This window comes from Solanum pennellii, chromosome 7 (assembly GCF_001406875.1).
Source record: "Solanum pennellii chromosome 7, SPENNV200".
Taxonomy (NCBI): domain Eukaryota; kingdom Viridiplantae; phylum Streptophyta; class Magnoliopsida; order Solanales; family Solanaceae; genus Solanum; species Solanum pennellii.
This window is the reverse complement of record NC_028643.1, coordinates 71,583,580-71,606,057: the sequence shown is the minus strand read 5'-3', so window position 1 is coordinate 71,606,057 and position 22,478 is coordinate 71,583,580. Positions and strand designations below refer to the sequence as shown.

Sequence of the window (22,478 nt, the reverse complement as noted above, 5' to 3'; positions counted from 1 at the left end):
AAGCATTAGTTGTGATGGTTGAATGTTGTATGAATAGAGAATATATTGCTGCAATGGATCAATATCTTAATAAGATAGCCATTGGTAATGCACCTTGGCCTATTGGTGTTACTATGGTTGGTATTCATGAACGATCAGCGCGTGAGAAGATTCATACAAATAGTGTTGCCCATGTCATGAATGATGAGACAACAAGGAAGCTTCTGTATTCAGTTAAAAGACTGGTGACGTTCTGCCAACGACGCTACCCAACAATGCCATCCAAATGTGTGGAGTTCAATAGCCTTGCGAATGGCAGTGACTTACACTCTCTTCGTGCACAAGAGTCAACTCCTCAAACCTCAGAAGAAAGGCTTACGATAATGCTTATGCCTGCAGAAGGGGCGTTTCTAGTTTAATTTGCTCTGTTTATTCTGTGTGTTGATTTTTCACAGACTAAATTGGTTTTACTTTTTCTCTATGAAGTTGAAACTATGCCTATTCCAAGTTCTTATATCAATTTCTTATCGTTTTCCTAATGAAACAAATTAATATAAAAGACCTGCAAAGTCCATTGGTGAAGGTAACATGAAAAAGTTTGTCACTTAATCTTAACTGTGTTAAAATTTGTGTTAGTTTTCCATTTATAGCCACAGAATCTCAGCCCTACACAGGTGATTTCTTTTTTGTGTTTCAAAAGAGGATTAAACTGCTAAAGCTTATATTCGACTACTCATGTAGTTCCATCATCCACACAAACAATCTCAATTATTAATGCTATCGGGAAATCATGTCTCTCCTCATTAGTCTGCTTGCCTATCTTCACATCCTCAGTGTTGAATTGTGTGAGCATCTCATCGAGCACACTTTTATTATTTAATTATATTTTCAAACGCTGAGAAGCTGAAATATTCTTATCTCTCGCATACTACTCATCAGGAACTCCCAAAGTTAACATGTACTTTGTCAACCAAGAAATAAATCAAACATACATTAAGCTTGTGTAACCTCGATCAAGTGCTCTCCCAGTATGATACATCATACAAGCTTGAAAGAAAAAAAACCAGACTCGGGCTGGCTTCTGAAAGTCACTCCTCAACATCTCAAGGTGCTCCCAACATCTATTGCGGCTACACAAGGTTATGGATCTCTCCCCACAGAGTATGATGAATATCCTTATAAAGCAGGAACAAACATATATCACACAATCATAAAGTCACAACCATCATCTACATTGGTTCCTCGTGGCACACCTCATGCAATCTTAATTCCACCATACTCAGCCCTAATTCATCGTCTAAGGCTTCTTCTAAGGCTTTAAATCATGAATCATTGGTGCACGAAGGCCTACGCATAATCCTACCATTATTGATTTACATATATTACGTAGTAAGCATAAATTTAAACTACTCAATTCATAAAACCTAGCCTACCTAGGCGCCAAACAGTTGTACAGAGTTATTGACTTCGATTTCTGTATTTCCGGCTTCGTGACGGTGAATTCGGCCAAGAATCCACAAGATATCGACATACTCACACTAGAAATCCCCTTCTTCCTTCCCAAGAATAGAGCAATTTTTCTAAGGTTGTAAGGGTGTTTTACGACTTATTTAGGTATTTTAGGAGGATGGAGAAAATAGGATTTCTCGAAATTTACGTCTGTCTCGCTGATCCTGCTCTGGCACCGCCGCCCTAGTGGCAATAGGCCTGCCATGGCGGGATAGTGGCCCATTATTTTCAAGAATTTTTTTTCTTCCTAAATAACGATAGTTCAGGTCGTTACACAGTTAATGTATTTGAAAGATATAATTAAACTCACTATACCAATTATTATTTTCTTAATATATGTTTCGAGTTAAAATCTGACAAGTAAAAAGGGACGGAGCCACAGATGGATTAATTTTTATTTTTCTGTTTAGATATGCCTTTTAATTATTTTTGAAAAAAAAACCGAAAAAATGGGGATTAGGGGATAGGGGAAGGGGAAAGGAGGAAGGGATTATATTACAGTATGAAAAATCAAACCAAGAGTTCAGATTGTCAATCAATTATGTTAATTTTACTATTTTCTTACTAAGTATTTTCATTCGTCAAATTTAATATTTTTATAGGTCTATTTGTGATTTGATTTGTATCAAATTTTTACTAAAATTTAAAATATAACGATAAAAGTTAAGCAAAAAAGTACTGGAGAATGATACGAGAAAAAAAAAGGTAAAAGAAAGAGAAAAGACATAACTGAAATGGGTAAATTATGAAACCTACGTGGACAACTGTCAATTAAAGAATCCCTAACACAACTGACACTAGTTGTGCCTCTTATAAAATAAAATTTTTCTATAAAGACGAAAGGTTCTAATTTCTTTAAGTTGTTCCCATAACCTGAATGTATATGCTTTTGTAATACCTACCTTCAACAGAGATGAAAGTTGACATCTATATTTTACAACTAATGAACTCAATTCAGATGATGTAAAAATAATATAACTTGAGATTTTTCATTTTAATTACATAGATGAAAAACTTTTATAGATTTATCAACATTATGATTGACATAGCTAAGACTATGAATTCAAATATTTCTATTCTTTTTCTTAAATTCAATATCTAGTTAAATAGGTTCATGTGAATAGAAAGGGAAGGAATATCTCATTCCAACTTGTCAAAGGTTGTATAAGACCTGATTAAGATGTTGTCTTTAGATTTGAACATTGAATGATTGAAATGATTTATTTTTTTAATATGTGAATGTGTATAATTTATTGGATTAATCCATCAGTGGCCACCTTATACAGCTGAACTAGACTTTATTCATTTTAGACACCTTATGTGAGTAGAGCTGTCAATATGGGGTAGCTCATCCCATCCAGGCTAATTCATACAGGCTTCGACATTTTATTGGTCAGGTCGGGCTAGCCCATTTTTGATGTGGGCTAGAAAACGTTCGACTCAATCCACAAGTACGTGGGCTACAGGCTTGCCGGGTCAGTCCACTTTATTTAAAAATTATATTATATTTAGAATTATTAAATTAAATTATAAATTACAATTTAAAAATATTATCATAAATATCGACAAAACAATACTACATGATGTTAATTTTACTACTTTTAAATCAAATCCACCAATAAAATTATCTTTATAATATTTATTAAGTTCTTTTTTCAAGTAAAAGTACAAGTATCTAAATATAAATATTACCTAATTGATTTGAGTTTAGACTCTCTTTAATTTTAAATTTTAAAATTATATTATATTTTTAATTAATTTTTATTGGCACACGAGCCGGCCCTGTCGATATCTCTCAAGTCCCACAGATTAGCAGACTTATTCAGGCCGGGCTAAAAAACTCTTTTCTCAAATGGGCTCCAAAAAAATAGCCCAACCTTATTAAATCCCGGGCTAGGCCAGGCCGGCCCAACAGGTCTAGCCCATATTGACAGCTCTACATGTGAGACCCTGATGTGTCATTTAACACTTTTTTTTACATTGACAGACATAAATTACCCCCTAAACTTATCACCAAAAGTCAGTTACACGCTTATACTATTGTGATGACCTATTAAACACCTGAATTACTCAAAAATGAATTTATTTCAACTGTGACGCACATACGACCAGTCACATGATGAGAAAGTGTTTCACAGTTGCGCCACATCATCACCAGTCACTGCCACATCAATAATCACGTCACATTTTTAAAAAAAAAATTCCATGTCACCCAATTTCTTCTTCTTCCTTATACACCATCAAACCCACCATTAAATTACTACCATTGTTGCTATTATCATCAAAATCACTTCTCCACCATCATATATTTCACCACCCATAATCAGATTCACCGTCGGAATCTTCTCACAATCATTGTCATCATAAAAAATCGATAACAAACATCATAAATTTAACTAATTAACCATTAAAATCATATCATTATCATTGAAATTCATCACAATCACAACCATAAATTCACCATTCACATAAAAATCAAGAGTTTCATTGTCATTATCGAAATTAAAAGTTATAACACCACTAATCTTTCACCCACCACCAAACCCACCACAAAAAATTATCACAACATCGAATTTAAATTAAGCTCAAAGAGGAGAATTGTGAAAAGTTGCAATAGTTTAATTGTAAAGATTTTAGTCGAACAATTGAAAAATTAGTGTTTGATTTACTATTACTGATTTTGAAATAAATCTAGAGAGAATTTTTATAAGAGAGAATAAGGATCTATGAACATAGATTAAAAAATTGAATTTTGTGCATAAACCCAAAAACTTTTTACACAAAAAAAAGGCAGATCTGATTTTTTTTTAAAATTTTAAATGCTCACAATCAACAAAAAGACACAAAATAAATTGAATAATCCGTTCTTGACTTGACGAATTTGATATAAAAATAGTGTTTGTGATTAGAAAAAAATGGAGGAAGAAGAAAGGTAGAGTAATGTGAAGGAGAAGGGTGGAGGTGGGAAAAAATTTGTCATTTTTTTTTACTCAAATGCGCCTTTTTTTTTATTTAGTTTTATTTCCATGTCAGCTTTGAGGGTGGTATTAAATTCACTTTTGAGTAGTATAAGTGTGTAATAGGTCGTCTCAATAGTTTAAGCATGTAACTGACTTTTCGGTATAACTTCAGAGGTGAATCTATGCCTTTTCCCTTTTACATTCAACAAAAATATGATGGTAAATGGATTATGTGTAAAGTGTCAAATTAAATGAGGACACTTGTCAATTTGTTCAAAATATTTCTTAAATAATAAACTATGTATTCGTTTTTCAAAGTTGGTCAATGGATCGATGACATGTGACATTTCCTCCCAAATAATAATAAAAAGGATTAAATCACCTTAAAAAATCTTTAGGGAAAGCAATCTCACCCCACCCCACCCCACTCATGGTCGTCTCACTGCACACCTTTAGTGAACTTATGCAACTCAAATTTTTTCAAATAAATGCAGCTCCACAAATTTTATTGCTAAAAGAAAATTCTACAGATTTTATTGCTTACGAAAAATTCAAGATCCAATGAACTTCTAAAAATACAAATATTTTACGTGTTTATATCACATTGTTAAAATTTTTTTAAGGAAATTATCTCATTTTTAGTGACTTTTTATACATCCACAAATTTTCATTTTTTTCCTTCAAATTTCAGTCTTTTTTCCTCAAATTTAATTAAGGAAGAAGGGCATCATCCTTGGGAAATCTTGGGGAAAGCTCTGACGCTTGAAATTAGATTCCTTGTTTGTGGCATCATCGAATATATTTTACCATGAAGAAGTTTAAGCTTGAGAAAATGGTGGTTGAATAAATGGGGAAGAAGAAGGAAATATAAAATAAAAATTGGCTAAAAAAGAGTCTGAGCGCGGTTAATGAGTGGCTTACACTCACTATGCCATATCAGCGAAAAGTGTTAAATGACACATCAGGGCCTCATATGAGGTGTTTAAAATAAACAAAGTCTAGTTCAAGTATCTAAGTTAAAGTTGATGTCAACTTTAGAGAGTCACCGATGGATTAGCCCATAATTTATTTATATGCATGATTCAAATAAAAATTAATAAAATAGTAAAAAGTTAATAAAATAAAATCATTATTTGACTTAAAACAAATAAAACATTCATGTTTGATAGTGATGGTGGTGATAATTGTGACGGTGGAAGTGGTTGGTATATATTGTGATAACTGTTATAATAGTGGTGATTGTTATGGTGAAGTTGGTTGATGTTAATAGTTGATGGTGTTGATTTTGGTGGTGACTGAAGAATGTGTGATGCATGGTTGATAATGTGTTTGTTGTAGTTAGTGGCAGTGTTAGTCATGATGATGAAGGTTGTTGATTATAGTATTGACCACATTGGTGGCCGATAGTGGCTGGTAGTAATAATGGTGGTGAACAGAAAAATGTATGGTGGTAATTGGCTACAGTGCTTGTTGTGATGACAAAATTTTTTAGTATTAGGAATTGGTTGTAGTGATGGTGGAGGTGTTGGCTACAACAAAGATGAGATGGTGATGACAATTGATATAATTATAAATAAAAGAGAGAAGTGTATGGTAGCAATTGACACAATAATTAGTAATAATAGTGTTTGTGATGACTGAAGATGTGGTTGGTAGTAAACAACGGTAATGGTGGTTCACAATGATGGTGGTGATTGTAATGGAAGATTTAGCTGGTGGTAGATTGACGACGGTAATGATGGTTGAAAATGGTGGTGATGGTTGTAGTGATAGAAAAGATGGTTAGTGGTGTTGGCTAGTGATTGTGATAGAGTAATGGTGAATATTATCCACACAAGAATACCTCTTATTGATATTAAGATTTTTCTAGATCTTATTGATTACGATCAGATCACATGATTTAAATCTTAATGAAAACAAATACACTTAAATTTATTGTTTGAACCATTTAAATTTAAATATTCATAAGGGTAAACAAATGAATTCTAAGAAAATGATATACGTATATATTCAAAATTGAAACATAAATATACTAAAGATTATGTGTTAACATCTTGATGATAATAACTAAGTGATGATAAAGAATGCCATTGGGCATAGATATAGCATATTATTATTATTATTATTATTATTATTATTATTATAATTATTTTCCCACTAATATATATATATATATATACACACACACACTCTCTTGTGTTTTCAAGTGGGGAATCCTGTTAGAAGCTATATATTCTGCCTTGCTTTCTTTTAATATATATTATGTTTTATTATAATTTATGTTTTATGCAATTTAATTGATATGGTTACTTATTACAAATTTATTCGAGTGTTATATCATTTTTACAGCACATAAAAATTTTGAACACATTATTTTCTTATATTATTTTGTAAGTGGTCTTATATCATTTCCTTCTTTTTAAAATGCATGCAAATTGTTAGATGCAACCAACTAGAATTGATTAAGTATAATGCTACAGTATCTCAAGCGTGTTCAATTGAAAATTCCTCACCAAAAAATTACACCGTATATATAAGTAAAATATTATTTGTAATGGTTAAATTTAATACCTTGAACATCCTTAACACAACCAAATATTATAGCTCAGTGACGTGACACTCTTCTCTCTTGGTTAGACAACATGTGCGGGTTCGAATCCTTGAATTATGTATTATTACCATTTTTAATAGAGCTCTCCTATTTTATTATTACTACATGTTATCAACTTGCTACTTTAATTGTCTAAGCTAATTAAAATACTTTCTAAGTAGTAGTTGTTAAATTTTTATTTTTGAACTAATCAAATATTATTCATCATTGATTCTCGATTAGAAATTCATTTTTAGTAGCCAATTGAATTTTCAATGAATTTGATTTTATATTTCTTTTCATTGAACTTTGAAATAAAACTTAAATATAATTATTTAATTTGAAGTTAATAAGCTAATTCTATACTATACTATAGAGTTGTTAAAAGCGAAACGCCTTGTTGATTCTTCTTTCATTATTCATGTTTCGTTATTATTGTCATCAATAGAAATTAGTGAAAGCTTGAAACATAAAAATAATTTTATTTTAAGCTTAATTATCCCGTCCCCCCCCCCTTTTTTTTTTACTTTGTTCGTTCACTTTATATTTAAATTAAACATAAATATTAAAGCCAAATATTATGATATTTGTTTATAAAAAAAATTGGAAAATCTATTCGTAAAAAAGAAATATAAAAAAAATTCCTTTTATCCTTAACTAAATGAGATTCAACCATATTAGTATCTAAAAATTGTTTTAGACCACAAATTGTAATAAACCATTTTAAAATATTGTATCAAATAAAAAATAATCACCTTATAAAACAAGGAAACTTTCACGAATAGTCACTATAATAAATTTAATTATGTTCCATAATTATAGTTTGCATATTTATGTGTTGTAGTTACATTTTAAGCAACCTCATTTGTATAATTTGCGGATTTGTATTATTCTTATGTTTGTATAATTCGTGGGTTTATTTGTATAATTCAGTTATGTTTGTATAAATTCGAAATTTATAAAATTACAAACATCTGAAATATAAACAGTTTTACAAATTATATTATACATATTCCGAATTATACAAAAGTTATACGAATTCCAAATTATACCAACATGCAAATTATACAAAACTAAAAAGTTAAACCGCGTAATTATAGCTAAAAGTGAGTCGTAAATTATAATTATGATAAACTATAGCTATATTAACTAACTAATTAATATATATTTGTTTATACGCATAATTTTTTAATAATAAAAAAAAAAGAAGTATTATAGAACAGGAAGATCCATAGGGTAAACAGTTGTGGAAATAATATTACATGGTCCATCACAGTTGTTCAGAGTAAATGTCTTTAATTTAATTTTGGAAATTTGGACCCTTAGTCTTTCTATAATAAGATACAATATATTGATTTTTTAGTTGTTCCATTCTAACCAATTTGGTTGCTCATAAAAAGAACAATTGAAAGAAGGCAGTTAGCAGTCAGCAATGTTGTACGAATTACTGTATGGGTAGGGTGAGCAAGAATTTTGTGAAATAATAATAATAACATATTTAATACAGTTATGCCAATTAAATTTAAGTTGAATTTATTTTTACCTTTAAAAGTAGAAAAAATAATATATTTATGAGAAATCCTAGATTTAAAAAATAATTTTCCTAAACAAATTTGAAAAAATAATAAAAGCAGAATAAAATACATGACAAAAAAGTACTATGGTAAATAGTAGAGATAACAATATCAAAAGAAACAAAAACTATACTAATAAAATTGAAGATTAAGATAATTGATAGAGGTATATATAGGTGCTCTAGACTAGAACTTTAATCTACCACAAGAAAAAGAGATAATTTTTGACTGACTACTAACTAATTTTTAACCTATGATATCCTATTTGATTAGGATCAGGTCCCAGGTGAATTTCTTTTAAAATGAATTTCATAGTAATCCCTAGACGAATTCTCTCTAGCTCTTATATATATTCTTCATACTTGTTGATTAGTAAAAAATTGTTACTTAAATCCGTGAAATTTTGCATCTTTTAATAAAAAGCCGCTAGACACTTTTATCTAGAGTATAAATTAGAATTTTTTAAATATGTAATCCGTGGCTAAGTGTTGTATTAATCCTAAAAAATCAACACCAATCATATAAAGGGGGTGGTTTGTCATATGATTGACTTCAAAATTTTAGCTGCAAAACAGAACTGAACCTAAAATCAATTCCAACAAATAACATCTGGGCAGCTAGTTATTCACAAGGATTATAGTCGCCAAAAAGTAAGCTTCTCGTTTCATATTATGTCTAATTACCTGTCTCAATTTTTTTTCAATCAACTTTTACCTCGCCTCTAACTTATCACCGCCTCTCGCGAGTCCTCATTATGACGTCTATATCTCTCTTCTTCCGTACATGCTCAAATCATCTCATTTTTGCTTCATGCATCTTCTCCACCCTAACTGTTCGTATATCTTCATTGTTCCTTAATTTGTTACTCCTAGACAGTCTACATATCCATTTAAACATCCTTATCTATGATGCCTTCATTTAATAAACATCTTGACTGACCAACACTTCACCCGTACATGATAGTCGATCTAACAAGCGCTTTATAAATCTCAAGACAAGCATTACTTATACTTGATTATCAAGAAATAATATACTTAATGTTATAATTTCCCAACACAAAGAACCTAATATTTTCTAAAAAAGAATTTACTGATCGATAAACCAATGATGGTTAAAACTGCGACCTAAATCATAGATTCATTAGCTTCACGTTGTAACCTAGCCAGCAATGTAATTATCCTTTTGACACAAATGATTGGTTCATTTAATGTCCCCAACTGCTCAAATGGCATAACCATGCATACAGCCTAGCACGTTTTAAACATAAATGGCTTCAACTGATGAGCGATTACGCCTATATATACCTTCATAAACTCTGAGTGAGGAAGTGCACAAGTAACCTGACATACTTCCATAAACTCTGAGTGAGATTCTTTGTGATCATAGTCATGGGTTCTTCTTCTTACAATTGGGTTGTAGGGTTACTTCTTTTCTTGATCATTTTCTTGGAAATGAGTTCTATCACTTTTGCTGATGATCATAAGCTTGAAGAATCGAAGGTTGGTAATAATAACGGTTGTAGATATGGTAGGAGAGGTTGTGCTGGACGCGGTGGATTGGGAGGAAGGGGTGTACATAGTCCAAGGAGAGGTCGAGGAGGTGGTGGAGGAGGAGGAGGTGGTGGTGGTGGTGGTGGTAGAGGAGGGTCAGGTTATGGTAGTGGATTCGGAGCAGGATTTGGAACAGGAGGTGGTGGTGGAGGTGGTGGTGGTGGGGGAGGTAATGGAAATGGTTATGGATATGGTGGAGGATTCGGAGCTGGAGGTGGTCCAGGAGGAGGTGGTGGTGGTGGTGGAGGAGGAGGAGGAGGAGGGTCAGGCTATGGTAGTGGTTTTGGCGGGGGTGGAGGGTTAGGAGGTGGAATGGGAGGTGCGCGTGCTGGAGGAATGGGAGGCGGATTTGGTATGGGCATTGGTATAGGAGTTGGAACTGGAGGTGGAGGTGGTCAAGGTGTTGGAGTAGGGACCGGGTTTGGTAATGGTGGTGGTGGTAATAATGGCCGAGCATAAAATCTCTAGTAGCCTCATTGCTACACATCGGGAGTATCAAAATATTATGTTACGTTATTTTAGTAATTAAGCAAATAAGTTTGAATTTACTAGCTTCTTCTGCATGCATTATGTTTTCCTTAATTCCCATTATCGTATCATCCTCATACTGAGATAATAAATTACTTCATTCTTTTTCATCTTAGTGTATATGTTTAATTTCTACTTTATGGTTTGATGAAGAATAATCAACGCTACGTACGTCTTGTCGATCCTACATATGACAAGTATTTCCTTTATTTCCCATCATCATTATATATGTAAGCTAGCTAGCTCAAAGTTTATTCCTTCTATTGGAATTATAAATGTATAAGTTAAATCCACATTGCAAGTAACGTTTTTTTCTTTTTTTTCATAAAGAAGTATGAGAGCCAAAAAATTTACAAATAAGTTAATGTATATACATAAAAAAAGAATGACCTGTAAAAAAATTGACCCAATGAATGAATCTCACCCAACCGTTTAGAGATTTTGGTAGAATTTTATAAGTTAACTTGGAATAAATTATTTTAGTAGACATTCTTAAAATGTAGAAGTGAAAAATATCTAGCCAAAAGATTATACTTATTATTATAAAAATCAGCAATTATTTAGAAAGTTCAAGCTAGCCTTTCTCTACCTCCACGAGTAAGGTAGGGGTAAGATTTGCTTACCCTTTTTCTTTTTCATATTCTACACGTGAAATTACATTGTTGTTCTAGATAACCTTTACATCGACAAATTAAAAGGGAAACAAATTAAACCACACTACAATTTGTTAATTCCCAAATTAGTAATGTAAAATGGTAACATTACACTGAATAACAACGTAATGAATTGCCAAATCAAAGTGAATAGTCTCAAATGTGGCATATCCACTAGCAAGTCTAAATTTTCCAGTACCACCAACAATTGCCACTTCTCTTACTCTTTCAAATTGAGGACTAGCACCTTGTATTTCCAAAGTACTACCTTTACATTCATCATTGGTGAAAATAATTGATATTAATACATGAGAAATTTTGCCATCCAATGCAGACGTAACATATATGCCCTGTGCTCTAGCGATTTCCGCGGAGTTTTTATCGAAGGCTTGTGTTATTGGATCATCAGTAACGAAAACAGAACCAAATTTGGCAAAACTTAGAAGACCATGATCCTGATGGCCTGTTATTTGTAGCACAGTAGCATTTGGACCACCAGACCAATCTTGAAAATATAGTGTCATGTTTGTTTCTTTAAGTTGGTCATGTAATATGGCCTTTGAGGTTATGAAAATTGTTAGAAGAAAAATGAGGGATAGCTTGATTGAAGTTGATGCCATATGGGGTGTGTTACTTTTGATTCTTGTGTTATTTTGTGTTTTGATTTTGGTAAAATTGAATAGGTATTTATGCAACTCAGCTGGGTTGGGTGGGTAGGGGGGGTTGTACTGTTTCAAGAAACGAATTTGGAGTATTTTATGTTTCATCTGTTTCAATTTACGTGAATATATTTCTTGTTTAGTTTATTCAAAATGAAATAAATAAAATGATTTAAAATATTCATTTTACCTTAGTAAAAGTTTTTATAATTGTATAAATATTATGACATATTTAAGATTAAAAATTTCAAATATCTTTATTCTTTCACAAATTTGATGTCACATCAAAATAAGTTCACAAAAAATTGAAATGAACGGAATATTTTATTAACTCTGAAAAGGTTGTGTGAGAATATGATCGTGTATAAGAATCTTATAATTTAAAGATTATTGTGTCAACATCCCAATGATAATAATAACTAAGAAAAGCTAAACTAGTGACAAATATAGAATGGTATAGTTCGATACTCTTTTTTGTCTTTTAGTGGGAATTCTTATTTTAGGTAGAATTTCTTTCTTGCTTTTTTCACAAATATATACCCTCCCATTTGGTTTTAGTAATTTATGTTTTGGTCCAATAATTTAATTGAATGGTACCATTTTAGAAATGCATTTAAATTGTTAGGTGTAAACCTACTACAATTGATTATATAATTTATAGTAATTTCTGTACTCGTAATTGAACACTAAGGCACAGAAAGTTGTGGGAATAGTTTTAGATGGTACATAACAGTTGGTCAGAGTAAATGGCTTTGATTTTGGAAGATTGGCCCTTGATCTTACATCGTTTCCTTTTTCAATATTTGATATTGACATGTTTCACTTGAGCAGAGTATTCATTAAAATAAAAATATCTCTATGAGTTTTACAAAGGAACAGAATATTAATTAAACAATAGTCAACTATAGTGAATATGATAAAAAGTTACACTAAATTGTCTATCTCTAAAGAAACTCATTTTAGTTATCAATTTCGAATAAGAAAACTGTCAGTATAAGATAGAGAAAATGATCTAAAGCCTCCAACTTATATTCGAAATTTTAATTACACACTATAATTTTACGAATATTTTATCATTCTCTGAATATATTATTTGTCTATATTATGCACTTGAGTGCTCCCCAATTCACATAAACATGTTTGCACACGCGGGTTCCAACCCACTTCAACCCCCAATTCTTATTTTTTCCTCCATTTCCCTCCTAAAAATGTAAGAAACCCTAGAAGAGAAGCTTTTCATCTTGTTTTCATCTCCTTTTTCCCATTTGAATCGAAGCATTTCTGGTGATGATCGAAGCATTTTTGTGTGTATTCATATACAAGGCTTATTCAAATTTTCAATTGTTATTTTTTAACGAATTTCAAGAAAATTCAAAATTTAAATTAGAGACCCTAAATAAAAAAAGTTAGAGCAGATTACAAATCATAACTTCAAGATTTAAAGTAGAAATGACCATAAACAATTAAAACCTACCCTGAACTGAAAAAAACGTGAAATTTTTAAAAACGGAACAAGGGTTAATGGTGGGGAAGATAGAAAAATGATTTATTTAACCTGGGGAAGATGACCTTTGGAGAAGTATACTTCTTTTGTCAATTTAAGGCTAATACCTCTTCTCACGCGCCTAGAGGTGGTGTTCTCATCTCCTATGACAGGTCAACACTCAAATGTGTAGTAAATAGACAAATGAAATGTTTAAGGGGTGATAAAATATTCGTAAAATTAAAATGTGTAGTTGAATTTCGAATATAGATTGAAGGGGAAGGGGGGAGGGAGTGGCTTAAAATCATTTTCTCTATAAGATAAGATGATATTAATCAATTAATTCAATTAATAAATAATAACGTGAGAGAAAATAATAATAATAATAATAATAATAATAATAATAGTAATAATAATAATAATAATAATAATACGGAACTACTAAGATAAGATATTAATAGGGGAATTTTTCATAAATAGTCATTATAATAAATTTAATTATGCTTCATAGCTATAGTTGGCATATATACGGGTTATAGCTACAATTTAAGTTACCTCGTTTATTAATTCGCAGGTTTGTATAACTTGCGGGTTAATATAATACACGGAGGAGTTTGTTCTAATTCGCGGATACATTTGTGTAATTGAGCTATTTTTGTATAACTTGAAATGACGAATTTACACAAATTCAAACATCTAAAGTATAAAGAATTATACAAATTATATATATTATACACATTTCAAATTATACAAATGTGCGAAATATACAAATTCAAAACCCCATCCCATATAATTATCACGGAATGTTGGTTGTGAGTGGTTAGTAATTAACTAAAATTATAACTATGACTAATTAACTAGTATATATTTGCTTAACCAGAGTCCGGAGCCTAAAGGGTGAAAAATATTTTAAAATTCCAAAACGATATATGAAATTTCTTTTTAACCAAAACGGCAAAATCGCTCAAAGCAAAATCGTTGTTATAGCAGCAATTTGATAAATTTGATTTTCTTTTTTTTTAAAAAAAAATTAAACAAAATCGCTCCCAAAGGGGAGCGATTTTCAAAATAAAAAAAAATTATAATTTTTTTAATATGTCGCTGCTGAGGCAGCGACTTAAGTTTAAAAAAATTTTAAAATTAATTTTTTGCTTCTTTTTTTTTAAAAAAATTTTAAATCAAAAATTTTTTTATTTATTTTTATAAATCAAATCGCAGCCAAGGTAGCGATTTTTAATTAATTTTATTTATTTATTTTTTAAAATCAAATCGCTAAAAAAAATTCTAATTTAAAATCGCTGCCTTAATTTTTTTAAAGAAAAGTTTAATTAAAAATCGCTGTCATGACAGCGATTTGATTTAAAAAAATAAAAAAATTGATTTAAAATATTTTTTTAAAAAAAGAAGCAAAAAATAATAATAATAAAAAAATTGAACTTAAGTCGCTGCCTCGCAGCGACATATTACAAAAATTATTTTTTAAAAAAATTATTTTGAAAATCTCGTTTAAATTTTTTTTTTTTAAAAAAATCAAATTTAACAAATCACTACTGTAGCAGTCTGCGATTTTGCTTTTTCCAGCGTAAGCAATTTTACCGTTTTAATTTTTTAAAAAAATTATATACCGTTTTAAATTTTTTATTAACATTTTTCACCCTTTAGATTCCGGACTTTGCTTAACCATATAATTTTTCATAATATATTTAGTCATAGAAATCAGAAATTTGAATATTTGAGTATATCGTTCAATATATCTCAAATATTCATACTCAAAACAACACATTATTAAATACAATAATGAAGGATGAAAGGAAAAAAACAAATTAAAGAACAAGGAAACAGATTGACGCGACTAAGACTTAAAGACACCAATAATCAAATACTGATGGTAAAAACTTATATCAAAAATAATAATTTATGAGCCGTTTGGTTGCAGGTATTAGTTATGCAGGTATTAGTAATGCAGGTATTAGTTATGCAGGTATTAGTAATGCAGGTATTAGTTATGCAGGTATTAGTTATGTAGGATTTAGTTATGCGGGATTTAATTATGCAGTGTTTAATTATACAGAGTTTAATAATTTTTTTGGCTGATGTTTGTTATATTAAAAATTAATAAACATTATATACTTGTTAAAAAATAATTTATTTGTATTGTTATATCTTAGAGCTTTCTTACCATTGTATTTTTATTTGTTTTTTGCATTTTGCTTAGGCAAAGTTTTAGACGGAAACTTGAATGCCACATTTTTCAACTTCCTCATATAGTTGAACCAATATATGACATGTGTTAATACGGGATCAATATTGTAATAGTTGAAAGTTATTGATATGCTAGTACATATAATTATGTGTACACATAACAAAAATAGATACATATAAGTTAACATTGAGCAACACCGCGTACTAATGTTACATATTATATTTGGAGCCTTCACTTCAGTCTGTTCTATCATGCAATAGGCCACTAGAAAGAAAGATATACAACTTTTTTTGTAACAGCAATTGAGTAGCAAGAGTAAGCTAGTGAGAATTGACAAGTTACACCACTCACCTATTTATGAATCAACTACCATATCTGAAAACCAATTATCCCGAAGGTTTATTAGTTGTGTAAAGTTACCATCTGACATACAGCATGAGAATAACTTTGTTTATTTGGTGTATTTAGCATTTGCTAATGAAGAACCTTTGTTAGTTTCTCATCCTGTGACCACACGCCATTGGTTTTGTGAAAGATCAGCATACTGCCATATCTTCAAGCTCATATTGCATAGCAAGCCTTTCAACAGTATTTCTACTTATTACTTCTTTCTGGTGCAGTCCCTTAGGACTACTGATGCAAGCTCCTTGTGATCTTCATGGATGATGCCTTCGACTAGAATGGTATATGCCTTCGACTGTACAGATTAAGCCAAAGGAGACAACATTCATCAGGAAAGAATTCACTCACACACAATTCACAGTTAAAATATACACCTTCATTTAAAGTGAATGAAACTTAGCATAATTCATTGTTTAATTACAAAAGTTAACCCATACAACAAAGACATACAATTACATTTTTCCCCAAAAGAAGTCCCCTATTTTTGTAACATTATCCTTCAATGACAAACACATAAACACCAGCCTCAACAACACTTGACAAAATAGCATCTGAGTACTTTGTACTTCTGACTGGATCTTTGTGATTACCCCAACTGTTGAATAGTCTGCGAGAAAAGAAAAGTTCAATATAGTCTCAGAGAAAAAGAAAATAAAAACATCTTGTAGAAGATGATGAACTTACCGTTTAGATCAACTGCTTGAGCAATCTGAAGATCATTTTAGTTGGCTACTTACAAAAGCACTAATATTGAACATAATCATGTATTTGTTATACAAAAACAACCTACTTTTAAGCCCACAGCATTCACATATATGCACATTTGTGGACATTCTACTAGGTAAAAAAAGATCCCATTATGGTTAGACCTTACAAAATAGCTACACGAAAACCATTCAGTGAATTAAAGCTTATCATTAATAATCATCCATATCATACTGTGACGTTCAAGTTCGCTGATGCTTAAGAAGAATTCCATTCTCTTTATATCTTGAGTAATTCCCATTGCTGCCTTAACTCGTTCATCTGAGTTGTATATTTCATATGCAGGGGATCCAATAATAGAAAATATCTTACCACGAATTTCAGATAGATCACGCTCTCCTAGCTTGTCAATTAAAGAAGCCATTCTCTTATCATGGCTTTCAGTGAATTGTTTCATCACCTCCATCAAACCTTTAAGAACAGTCTCATTATCATCTTCAACTGCTTTTCTTTTTTTGCATCTACCTTTTTCGTTGACTTTAGAAGATGATGCTTTAAAACAGTTGCCCTTTTTCTGAGATTGATGGGTTTCACCTTTTTTAGCGGTGAATGAACTTTGTGCTGCTCCAGTTGATTCATTAGGTTCAGCTTGAGCAGTAAATGGACTTTGTGTTGCTCCAGTTGATACATTAGGTTCCTCTTGAGCAGCTTGATTTTCTCTTGTGCCTGAAGCATCATCTATGTCGACAACATCAATAGGAAATCCCACAGACATGCCATTAGTAATTTCTTGAGATTCAATTCTTTCTATTTCTTCAACAGCATCTTCTGGACCTTCTGCAAACTCTCCAGTGGCTCTATCCTTGCCAAATATCTCTTCCCAGTCAGCAAATAATGGCCATTTTTTTAAGTTCATTGATTTGGCATTTGGATCAACCTAGAAAAATAAAGAAAGTAACTGTCAATATTCCAAAGACAGAGATCCATAACCAAGAGAAAATACAAGTAAGTAGAAATTGCGTAATGATTTCAAATAAATATAAATCACCTTTATCAAGTCATCCCAAGCTTTTGGATAATCAACTAAGATACTTCCGTCACTATATTGAAATCCTAAACCACTTCGACTCTTTAGCAACGATATGGTTGCATAACTCTTTTTCCATGCTCTTATTTTAGAATCAACATGTGGTAGAGATTTCAATCCACAACTAGGATGACGAGCATTCATGTAGTGTTCCAATTCCATTAAATATCCATGTCTAAAGGTTCCATTATCTCCTCTCCAACCATTAACACACAATTCTTTTAATCCATCTATAAGAGTAAGTTCCTCTTCTGGAGTCCATATCCTTCGACATGAAGGTGTTGATTTTCTTGCCCTCTTTATGGACGTGTTGGATGTTGCAGCAGGAAAACTAGCCATTTCAATCTGTAAAATTATAAATGAAATCACAAGTAATACTAAGTTACAACTTACAAGTAAATTATCACAATCATAATCAAATTTATTGTAATACAACTTTATTGGTCTAAGAAAAAGATAATGTGAAGAGATAAAGAGAATTTCACTGCTTATATTATAAAATAATAGATATACATTGAGATTCACTGTTTGTTTGTACAAATAACAATGTGAGACATACAAAAGATTGACCATTCGTCTTCACAAAATAATAGACGGTATTACATTTTACAGTGAATGGAAAACCAAAAGCAAAAGTGCATAAGCACACCAAAAGTTAACACATAGTTTAAAATTATAAAGATTGATTTCCCAATCGTTCATTCCACATAGACTGAGCTAGTTCATCCCTCCAAGTGGTCCACTCATCAGATGTTTCAATTGTATTAATATTTTCATGTTCATGTTGATTCTCCATGTGGAAATCCATTTCCACATCTAAGGGGTCAGCTTCCATCTCTCTTCGAATGAAATTGTGTATCAAACAACATGCACTAATAATTCTATTGTGAACCTTAACTGAGTACCACGAAGGACTTCTAAGAATTCCCCAACGTCCTTTTAATAGTCCAAATGTTCTTTCAATAACATTACGTGCCCTAGCATGCTTCATATTAAAGAGCTCTTCTCGACATCGAGGTGATGGATTGTCACCTTGCCAATCCTTTAGCCAATATCTATATCCTCGATAGGGAGACAGAAAACCATTTCCATTTGTATATCCTCCGTCGCACAAATAGTAATTGCCTAAAAACATAAATAATAATATAATTACTTTAAATATTATTCTATTTTGATGTAGTAGAAATAAACAAGGGTCTGCCTATTATTTAGCATACCATGAGGTACTTTCAACCCATTTCTTCGTACAACAGCATCTCGCAATACACGACCATCAGCGGCTGATCCCTCCCAACCAGGTAATACATAAATAAAGTTGAGATTTCTATCACAAACCCCCAAGACATTAGTTGCTATATCTCCTTTTCGTGTTCTGTATCTTGGTTTATATATTGCTTCAACTCTAATGGAAATGTAAGTACCATCCAATGCACCAAGACAACCCTATAAGATAAATTCAAATCTAAATACTAAATGACTATTAAAAATAAAAATACTTTCACCATAATATTTCAAGTTTATTGTAGTAAATCAAATGTTAGATTGAAATTTACCTACCTTAAACCATTTCCATCGATCATCACTATCATCTTCGAGCACCGGATTAGGTTTAACAAGTAACACTGGAGTTAGTTTAAGAATAGCTCTTAGACATTCATTAAAGGCTCGACTTACACTCCACCCCGATCTAATATAATCAACTTTGATAGACCTGTTCTTTTCATGATGAGCCAAAATATTTAAAAACATTGCTAACTTTTCAGTACTCGACATATTTTTACTGTCAGTCAAACCTCCAATATTCTTGGCTAATGAGGCTAATATGTGAAAGGCGTTTCTATCCATCCTAAGCTTGTCAATACATACAATATCATTGTCACGAATGAGAACATTCAGATGAGACAAGATTTTTGGAATTCTAGCACTCATACAATATCGAATGCCCCGCGTATTTGTAGATTGTTTTCTTAATAACATGCTGTAAATAGCCATAAAAAAGCAGATAAGGACAATATAGGAATGCATCACAATCTCCTCGAGAATCATAAAGGATTCAACATCGCACAATTGCTGAGAATCCATTTATACCTATTTTCCAATTAAAAATGACAACATCATGATCAAATTGAATCCCAAAAGAAAAAAGAGTATCAATCATGTTACTTAATTAAGTATTGCAGACACATTTTGTATAATAGGAAGGTAATAGATGGTTTTATACTAAAATGTTCAATTTTATTGAAAAGAAAAAAACAAATTGGACTTATATTGCAACAAACTATCAAATGTTCACAACAATCAGCCATACTTGAGGCAGAACTAAACTATCCTTCTTTCTCTATTATACTAGGACCACAATCGCAAACTTATACAAGAACGGTTACAAATGTTGGTGATGCAAGCTCAACTTATATCGTTAACATCACTCAAATTCGAAGAGTCCACATAGTTGTCAAGCCAACCACACTTGTTTTCACCAAGGTGAACCAACAAGCAACTTATTCAGTTACCTTTACACAAATTGGTGATATCACAGGCTAAGTAACATGAAAAACAGGGTAAAATGTTTATTTTTGTTTGGCTTCTAAAGCTAGAATACTAATACTATTTTGTCAAACTGCAAATACATATTTATCTTTTGCAATTTTAGAAGCTAAAGCAACTAAACTTAATGAACCCATTTGTTCATAAATCACAAATTTTGAACAAATAAAACAAAACCCACATCAAATTTAGGTGTACTCAAACATCAACTTAACTAGAAAATACTGAGAAGATCTACAATTTCATTCATCTCATTGGATTAACAAGAGGAAAAACACAAAAGAGAAAATTGGAGGAGAAGAAGAAGAACAAATAAAAAAATCAGCCAAAATTTGAGTTTGAGAACTTCTAACCTCAAAGAAAGAACGTCAGATTGAAAGTTTTTCAATCTACTTGCCTGGAAGATGAAGAACCATTCTCTAGATTTACAGATGGATAAAGGATGGGAATGTTTATCTAAAAGCCTGTGGTGTATATTGATTGAGAGTGAAGGGTAAAATTGTCAATACATATTTTTATTCAGGTATTAGTTATTCAGGTATAACTTATTCCATCTTTTACCCTGCATAAAATAATACATAGATTGACTCATAACTTAAACATGTATTAGTTATGTGATTTTCTAATTTTATAACCAAACATAGTATTGTGTGTGTTGAATTTTATAATTTAACAAAAATATGCTACCAAACATGGTAAAGCTTATGCAATATTTAATACTTGAATAACTTAATCCTTATCCAGTAACCAAACGATCCCTAAATGTTCAAACCTCAACTGAAAATACTTAACACGACTCATGCTAAATCATTTAATATATCCCAAGCAAATAATCTTTGGTATTCACCTTTTTAATCTTGTTTTCGTACCAAAAAACACCTTTATCTTAAGATTGTTTATTGATCTTTCTCCTATAGACGCACTCGTTTGAATCCTTTCAATTTGCATTATGAATTATCTGGATCATCGTTTAATTGATAATATTCCCCTAGTAATGGCTTGATAGATTTTGGTTGCCTCCATTGCATATAATTTATATTTGTAGTAGCTTGAGCTCCTTTTAGCAAATCCCAATTGGATGAATCATACAATGAAGAGTGAGTGTAGTGCAACATATTCATTGATATGTATGCGTACAAGCCAAGTTAGCTTGTAATATGCTAGGGCAACGCCGCCAACGCGATACATCACATAAGTAGTTGCAATAACACCTGCATCTAAAATGTAGATTTATTGGAGTATGAAAACTTTTTGGTATATAAGAAGTTAAAATTTGTTTCTTTGATTTCTCCCCAGACCACATTTTTCATATGTGCTATGGAATTTACCATATTATAATTGGAATAAGAAGCAAAGAAGAGTTTGGGATTAAGAAGTTAGTAACTTGGATTTTCTCTTTATACTTTAATAGAGAATTAATTGTTACATAGATGCTTTTGACGATTACTGAAATGAAAATTTAAGTTTAATTTGATATTGGTTTGTTTGGTAGGTGGAATAAGATCTAATATCTCAGAATTAAGATAAATTTATAATGTTAATTAAACACTATATAAATCTAATCTCAAATTTAATTCTGAATATGATCAAATCTTATCTCACCAAACTTTGGATTATAATTAAATAATATTGTCTTTTTAGTAGTGTTACTTGACGATAAATGACAATATTAAAAGAAAGTAATAAACTTTCTTTTGTTTGAGAACAAATAAAAGAAAATCTGTTTATAATATAAAGGAGCAAATAAAATGAAATGAAAAACATATAAAATATATATTTTTGGTTAATAAGAATTAATACCTCAAAATTCAAAATAGGCCTTCTTTTAGCCTTAGGAAGGCTTGGTGTTCCTCTCGAGTCTTGAGAGTATATTTTCACTTCTTAATTTCAGAAAATAATAGTGCATTTATATGCACCATGTGTGGGACCCAGTGCCCATCCTCCTCTCCTATCTTCATCCACTTTATTAATAATTTATTTCTTATCTCTCTAATTATATGATTCACTTTTTAAATTTGATTCTAAATTTAATTCTTAAGTATCATAACATAC

General features: G+C 31.1%; 4 protein-coding genes across 7 annotated transcripts; 2 read left to right on the top strand and 2 right to left on the bottom strand.

Annotated features, from left to right (window-relative positions):
• Positions 1–53: 53 nt before the first annotated feature.
• LOC107025237 (pre-mRNA-splicing factor 18-like) lies at positions 54–398 on the top strand. The gene has a single exon (XM_015226035.1). The coding sequence runs from the start codon at positions 54–56 to the stop codon at positions 396–398; it is 345 nt and encodes a 114-aa protein (XP_015081521.1).
• Positions 399–6,132: 5,734 nt separating this feature from the next.
• Positions 6,133–10,621, top strand: LOC107025526 (putative glycine-rich cell wall structural protein 1). The gene is made up of 2 exons (XM_015226312.2): positions 6,133–6,229; positions 9,999–10,621. Exons 1-2 carry the CDS (start codon positions 6,133–6,135, stop codon positions 10,619–10,621), a joined length of 720 nt encoding a protein of 239 aa, XP_015081798.2.
• A 611-nt stretch (positions 10,622–11,232) lies between these two features.
• LOC107025725 (dirigent protein 1-like) lies at positions 11,233–12,046 on the bottom strand. Its single transcript, XM_015226475.2, has one exon. It carries the CDS (start codon positions 11,961–11,963, stop codon positions 11,430–11,432), a length of 534 nt encoding a protein of 177 aa, XP_015081961.1. The 5' UTR covers positions 11,964–12,046; the 3' UTR covers positions 11,233–11,429.
• Positions 12,047–16,444: 4,398 nt separating this feature from the next.
• LOC107026327 lies at positions 16,445–22,299 on the bottom strand. Of its 4 annotated transcripts, none has more exons than XM_015227256.2 (5): positions 22,227–22,299; positions 20,780–21,643; positions 17,844–18,227; positions 16,775–17,732; positions 16,445–16,697 (listed from the first exon to the last, which is right to left on the bottom strand). In XM_015227256.2, exons 3-4 carry the CDS (start codon positions 18,219–18,221, stop codon positions 16,995–16,997), a joined length of 1,116 nt encoding a protein of 371 aa, XP_015082742.1. In that variant the 5' UTR covers positions 18,222–18,227; positions 20,780–21,643; positions 22,227–22,299; the 3' UTR covers positions 16,445–16,697; positions 16,775–16,994. The 4 variants fall into 4 exon arrangements, with proteins under 4 accessions (XP_015082742.1, XP_015082741.1, XP_027774376.1 ...); XM_015227255.2 differs by lacking the exons at positions 16,445–16,697; positions 16,775–17,732; positions 17,844–18,227 and adding exons at positions 18,345–19,007; positions 19,100–19,325; positions 19,440–19,970; XM_027918575.1 differs by lacking the exons at positions 16,445–16,697; positions 16,775–17,732; positions 17,844–18,227 and adding exons at positions 18,345–19,007; positions 19,100–19,325 and having other exon boundaries at positions 19,440–21,643.
• Positions 22,300–22,478: the final 179 nt, after the last annotated feature.